We start from the raw sequence: 7,440 nt of genomic DNA, 5'->3' as shown, positions 1-7,440 counted from the left end.
TATAACTGTGTTGTTTACGGTGAAATTTACTCCTCTGTTTATCAGAATGGCTACACCTCTTTGTCTGGAGTTGTAACAGGCTGAGTACACATGAGGAAACTGTGCTGTGGTGAGAACATCAGCTGCAGTCTATGATAAATGAATCTCCTGTAATAAAACAATGTCTGCCTGTAAATCCTTCAAATTATTGGAGATTTTTAATCTCTTCTCCATGGACCCAGTTCCATGCACATTCCAAGAAATAAACCTTAGCGTGGACATGCTCAGACTAACGCAGTGAGTGCTGGATGCTTGCTAAAAGCATCCCGTGCGTGTGTGTGCATATATGCTTGCATGAACATGCCATTGTTTGTGTTTCTGTTCGTCACTATGGGCTTGTTACAATATGTACGTCTGCTGTCAATGCTGTGTGGTATTTGATTGCGTGCTCTGCTCAAAACTTTATGTGAACCATGCTTGTTAACATTACTTATAAAGGTGGAAACACAGCGGGTTGGGGAAGAAAGACAGAAGAGAAAAACAGTGCAAAAGAGTGGAAGTGTGAGATAGACAAAAGAAAAAAAAAACAGAACAAACCCAAATAAACAAATGTGACCTGCATACATCCTATGCTGGTGAGACTGGCAGTGAGCTATATATTTTCCTTTGACAGATAACTGTGAATTGGATCAACTATTTCAGAGTTACTTATATACCATCTACAGTGAAATGATTTATACAAGTTAACGAATTCAGATCACCTGGGGTTTAGAAGAGCCAAGGAGTGGTTTACTGGTCGCGGTACAGCTGCCCGTTGATGAATAAATTATCCACCGCGATGACAGCCCGGGAGCCTCCTTCCATGAACTTTCCCCGGATGGGGAACAGAACCTTGCGTCTTTCCAGGATTTCTTTGGGAAACTGGTCGTTGACGCTGAAGTCCGTTCCTCTCAGCTCCCTGCCGCGTCCCCTCACCTGGACCTTCTGTTGGAAATGCTCGAACTTGGCCACAATCGGTCTCGGTCAGTGGGCATCAGGTCTCTTCCCTCCCAGGCGTTGGACACGGTGAAAAGTTTTTCACTGCATCTCCTGGAAGTTTCAGCTGATTTTGGATAAAGTTTTTTACTGTGAGTTCAGGATCCTCGTCTGCCTGCTCCGAGATTCCAGAAAACACCAGGTTGTCCCTCATACTGCGAGCCTGGAGATCAATAATTGATTCTTTCATTCTCTTGTTATCGTTAGAGATCCGGCTCACTTCTTTGGTGAGTGATTTCACCAATCCTCTGAGGGCTGCATTTTCTGCAGCCAGCGTCTGCACCTGTTGCTGGCTGAACTCCAACGACTCCCGAAATGCCTGAAACTCTCTGTGTAGAATCTCTAAGAGAGACATACGGGCGTCGAAACTAGATAATTTCTTATCTCTTGTTGTCAAAATGTCCGTAGAATTATTACCAGTTGGAGACGTTGCTCCGGGTGACTCTTCATTACGACTTCTTTTGGAGGTTGAAGCCTTGCTGCTGGCAGATGGGGTTTGCTTAGTTTTCCCCATGACGATCCTGTCAAAACACTCGTCGATGAAATCCGTGAGGCTCTCCAGGCTTTCTGTACTCCAGTGTTTTGTTTTTGTTTTACACGATAATATATTTATTTAAACAGTAGTTATTGGCGTAATTATAATCTTACTATATTGTTTGCTCTACTGGAGGCGCACCATGTATGAATCTGCCGATAGTCTCACAAAATCTCGCAACACTACAGCATCACTCCGACACTACCAGCATCCACTCCAACACCCATCCACTCCCGCCTTGACTACTGCAATGCTCTCCTAACTGGTCTCCTGGCTTGTGCTGTGAAACCTCTGCAGATGGTCCAAAACGCGGCGGCGCATCTGGTCTTTGATCAGCCGAAAAGAGCACACGTCAACTCTCTGTTCATTGAACTCCACTGGCTGCCCATAGCCGCCTACAAAGTGCTTAATGGAACGGCTCCCATCTACTTGAATGCTCTTGTAAAGGCTTATGTCACAACTCAGTCACTCTGTTCATCACAGGATTGTCGTCTAGCAGTGCCTACACCATGATTAAGACAATCCAGACTCTTTTCATGTGTTGTTCCACGATGGTGGAATGAACTACCGAGCACTACTAGAACCTGTCTATCTTCAAGAAACTCTTGAAGACCCAGATCTTTAGAAAGCATATCCTATCTTAGCACTAACCCTGTACTTCCCTACCCCCTCTACTGCACTTTATCTTTCTGTTATTCCCTCCATACCTGCACTCTATCTTTACACTGTCACCTCTGACAGAGTTTGACTCATAGTTTCCTTCTATGTAGTTTATTGTTAGCTTTGATGTTAACTGTAATGTTATATCCTCATCTGTAAGTCACTTTGGATAAAAGCGTCTGCTAAATGCATAAACACATAAACAAAAACACATAAAAATACTGTTTTCATCCCCCGTGGGGATAATTGTCATATAAATAATAAAATAATAATAAATAAATCAATGTGAGAAGAACATGTCAGCAGTCACTGTTAAAAAGTACATAAAATAATAAATAAAAATGTAGGATAAAAACATAAAAATACAAAATATATATAATATGTAAAAATATCAAATTTATAAAATATAAAAAAAATATAGGATCAGCTGCAACATTCTTTTTAGAATATCAACAACTCAAGTCCATAATAAGTAAAAAAAGATATCAACCAACAAGATGTACAACTTCCCACATGAATGCCAGAATTTCTCAACCTCAACACACCAAAATTATTACAAAGAATATATCGATTAATGTTCAAACCTCGAAATTAATGTTTACCGACCTCGAAATGGAAGACCATCAACCCTTGTCAAAACCTCTGATCAAAAATACTTTTACACACTGCCATCATGACTACAAATCCAAATCTGCAACTAATAAAATACAAAATTCTTTACAGAACACATTATACACGACAAGGGGTGTTGTTGATGGACCTTATGCACTCAAACATGTGCCTATATTGGACTGAAAACACATCCGATGACTACATGATTGCTTTGTGGTTTTTTGCACTGGTACAAAAATTCTGGATTGAGGTATGTGAAGGCTTACATGACTCAAATCAAAATTTTTCTTCATGAATATTTTTGCAGTTCCTCCCGATGGTCCTGCTCATACCTGTCATGTTTTCTTTTCCTCCACAGATGCAGCAGCTGGTTGTCTGTTTTATGGTTCCATACCCTTTATTTTCTCGTCATTTTCCCTCTTTCTTTAATTCCCCCGTCACTTAAAATTTAATTTAAGACATTTTAAAAAAATGGTGGCACAAACTATGATGAGAATACTGTCTCTGCCGGCTTCCGCAATGCTGATGCCTGTGCCTCTGAGTATAGCAAAAAAAAAAAAAATTGACAGTTAGACTCTTCTGGTAGATCCAGAACCAGGAAGGGTCCATCTGCCTGGACCAGCTAGGGGCTGAGAGGACAGAAAAGAGGGGACAACAAGCACCGTAACACCAGGCCAGAGATACCTGCTGAGAGAGAGAAACACAAGTTAATGACAACAATGATGTCATATGTACACGGAGAGTAAAGAGCAGAGGGAGGAGAGGTGCATCATGGGAGGTCCCCCAGCAGTCTAGGCCTGTAGCAACATAACTCTGGGATGTTTCAGGGTCACCTGAGCCATCCCTAACTATAAGCTTTATCAAAAAGGAAAGTTTCAGCCTGATCTTAAAGGTAGAGAGGGTGACTGCTTCCTGAAGCTAAACTGGCAGCTGGTTCCACAGAGAGGGGCCTGATAACCGAAAGCTCTGCCTCCCGTTCTACTGTTATGCATGAAGAACTTAATTTTTTCTTGATTTAAGTTTTTTCTTGATTTAACGTAAAGGATAATTTTATTCTATTGTTGTTTGCAGCACGCTCACTTTCAAAAGACATCACACTCAAACTGTTGAAATGACCTCTATTGTCAACCATTACGATAGCCCCTCATCATCTATATTTATTCTCTTGTCCAAACAGCTGCTCGGTAAACCAATATATGGATAGAGGACAGCTGCCATTCCACAGATAGACAGAGAGAGAGAGAGAGAGAGGGAGCAGAGTTATACAACCACCTAGCAGAAGTTGTATAGAAAGGTTGAAAGGACTTGTGAACAGACCTCGCCAACAGGACTAGCGTTTTTTCATTATTTTGGAATACCCCTTTTTGTCAAATATAAAGTTAGCATCAATACTCTCTTGAAGCTACAATGGCTGAGAGCAGCAGCCCCCCACTGTCATCCTTCATCATGGATGAGGAAACTCTGAAGAGAAAACAAAAGGAGAAGCTAAAGAAGCTGATGGCTACAGGTGGCAACCCCAGACCTGCACGTTCTCTGCTCTTCTTGACGCTGAAGAATCCTTTCCGCAAGGCATGCATCAGTATTGTGGAATGGAAGTATCCTGCTATATTACATGGTCACTGGGTAGGGGTTGACATATTAGATAAATGTTCTGTAATCTTTAACTTCTGATTGTATTTACATTGTTTTACTATTGTTAAAAGTTGCTGCTTATAACACAGCTATAATCAAATGTGTAGATCAAGGTGTTTGTTCATTTGTGTGATGTGTAAACCTAATATGTAAAATTAAATGTTTGTTATGCAAGTTTCCTATAAATCACTTACAGACCTTTTGAAATCATAATCTTGCTTTCCATCTTTGCCAACTGTGTGGCCCTGGCTGTGTACTTGCCCATGCCTGAGGAAGATAGCAACAATACCAACAGTAACTTGGTGCGTGAGTACATTTGTCATTGTGTAATCAGCCCTTTGCCATTCTTCCAATTCTGTTGGTTTTCACCCTGGAATTATAATAGATTTTATTTGACATGGATTGTATCAATTCAAGGACTTGACTGGCCCACCACATTAAAGGAGCTAAATATTTGAGGTTGTGAAACAAAGAAGACTGAATACTGAAACAAAAAGAGAAGACGTGAACATGTTTAAGTCTATTTGCCTCTGAGGTCAATACTTGTACAAACTTCTTATAGTTTTGCACATCTACTCAATGGGATTTTGTCCATTCCTCAAGATAGAACTGCTCCAGCTCCGGCAAGCTAGATGTTTTCCAATCTTTAAGTCATATCACACATTCTCAGTTAGATCAAGGTCTTAGAATCATAGGGTGAAAAGGTCACTATCTTGAAAGGTGAAATCGCCTCTCATGCTCATAAACAACTCTTGCACTAGATGAAGGTGAGTATTCATATAGCTGTGTCTGGGACTGAAAACTTCTGATTCTTGTCTTTGCTGTCAGGAGCGATCCCCCACTCTGATAGGAAGGGTCTGCACTCTTAAATCAGGACACTGTGTCAGTGATCAAGTTTTTATCCGAGATACTGCTGAACAAGCATCTGCCTTTCTCCTTGGCATGATTTGTTTCCGACCGTGAATGGGGATTTTACCTACAAGGATACTGACATTTTCACCCTGCACATGTAATCTCTGAGGGGAATTTAGAGCACCAGATCTTCTGGGATTCAAGTAAAAAGAAAAAGATAAATATATGTATATGCACAGCTTTCAAATATCCCTAGATACAAATATGAGGGAACCTAATGGTGTCATTCTCACAAACTCCACCGCACAGCCCACAGGGTCCAAAGGTTCCACTGCTAACGGTCTGGTGCCAGACACTCCAGAACTACAGGTGTTCTTTGCACGTGCTCTGATTAGTTGCAGCTCTTTAGGTGGCTGGAGGAGGGACCTACATAATAATAGACGGGTGGCCATAATGTTATGGGTGATAAATGAAAAGTTAGTTTAATTTAATTGCACAAATTTAAATTACAGGTTGTGTCACAATAAAAAAGGAAAAATGCAAAGGGGATGAATATTTTTAAAGCTCCTTTAGGAGAGTGAATGTGGATCAGATTATAAGTTATGGCACAGTAACTCACAAACTAACTATTAAACTATGTAATAACTTAATTTCTTATACAAATTTATTGGCATTAATTAGGCAATATATTGTATTAGTTCACGTCATCTATTAATTTCAGTCTCTCTTCAAACAGATTATTTCTATGTAAATGATCACACAATTGAGCTGCAACAATTTTCTCAAGAACTTTAGACAAAAAAGGGAGATTGGATATAGGTTGATAATTGGCCAACATTAGCCAACTGAATCAAGAGTAGTTTTTTTAAGTAAAGGTTTAATTACAGCAACCCTAACCCTTAAAAGTCTGAGGTACATATCCTGTCAACAAAGACCGACTGATCAAATCCAATATGGAAGTATTGATTAAGAGGAAGACCTCCTTTAATAGTCTGGTTGGGATTGGGTCTAAAGTACTAGTTGATGGTTTAAAATAAGCTATTTTTGTCTAACAGAAAGTGATAGGACATGAGAATTTTGAGGTTTGAAATTGGAACGTGAAGCTGTTGTACTAGGGAGGACCATATCATTGTTACACATTCTGGAGTAAAACTATTTTAAAGTACAATATTCATAGTATATAAAGTGTCATGACTTTATAGAATCTCAGTCAGTGCTTCCTTTCCCATATAGCAACTGCCAACTGAAATTAGTAACATAATCCTTGGAAAGAGATGACTTAATTATATCTCATTCCATTAGAATCAGCTGAGTGGATAACTCACACAAGTTAATTTCAAAAAGTTTATATTGTTTACGTTCTTAGTGCCACTATAATTCAAATATTGTTTCGGTTTTTCAAGAAGTAATTACAAATTAGTTGTACAAGGGTTAGTACAAACACAGTACAGCTAAATTGAGTTCAATATTTATTTAAGATTTAAGATTTAATTTCTATAGTATAGTATAGTATAGGATCAGAGTACTAATGTCATACATTCAACATTCAAACACATAAGTTATCAAGTAAACACTTTCACCTTTGCTGTCATTCATACACGTCAGCTTCTTACATCTTCCAAAAGAGAGTGACTTAGACAATAGTCATTTCAGTATCCTCTCCTCTGATCATAACTACTACTGACTGATTTTCTGCAACAGCTAAACAGCACGTAATCAGTTCCATTCAATTTCTAGTTTGGTTTGATTATACAGCACAAATTCACAAAAAAAAAGTAATTTCAGGGAACTTTAAAGAGAACACAAAAAGGTTCCTAATTAAGTCCAATTAAGTACAATCCAGCTCAGTCCAATCCAGTGTTATAAAATTCAGGTACGTAAGTGTACTTACAGTATATATGACACTGATTTGCAAAAGATTTTCTTTAGAAATCAACTGATCAAATCTCAAAGTTAGATTCAATCCCTCAACCTAAGCATAAGCAGAGTGGTGGGTGACAGTGGAGAGGAGGACAGTCTTTTAACAACCGAACCGAACCAGCAGAACCAGAACCAGGACAGGTGGCGCTCTGCAGGGATACAAGGGCAACCTGTCACATTCACTTTAACACTTCTGACAGGCACTGTCAGAGTGG

At 39.4% G+C, this 7,440-nt stretch overlaps 1 protein-coding gene across 1 annotated transcript in view; it reads left to right on the top strand.

Annotated features, from left to right (window-relative positions):
* Positions 1-4,655: 4,655 nt before the first annotated feature.
* Positions 4,656-7,440, top strand: part of LOC140304052 (dihydropyridine-sensitive L-type skeletal muscle calcium channel subunit alpha-1-like) — a 247,211-nt gene continuing 244,426 nt past the window's right edge. Inside the window, exon 1 of the mRNA XM_072383062.1 lies at positions 4,656-4,755. Within this exon, the coding sequence (XP_072239163.1) occupies positions 4,717-4,755 (39 nt within the window). The 5' untranslated portion in view covers positions 4,656-4,716. The remainder of the gene's footprint in view (positions 4,756-7,440) is intronic.

Source organism: Leuresthes tenuis, unplaced genomic scaffold (genome assembly GCF_036924035.1).
Source record: "Leuresthes tenuis unplaced genomic scaffold, fLeuTen1.0.hap1 SCAF_3, whole genome shotgun sequence".
Lineage (NCBI taxonomy): Eukaryota > Metazoa > Chordata > Actinopteri > Atheriniformes > Atherinopsidae > Leuresthes > Leuresthes tenuis.
The sequence above is the reverse complement of the archived record's forward strand: the minus strand, read 5'-3'. Positions and strand labels throughout refer to the sequence as shown.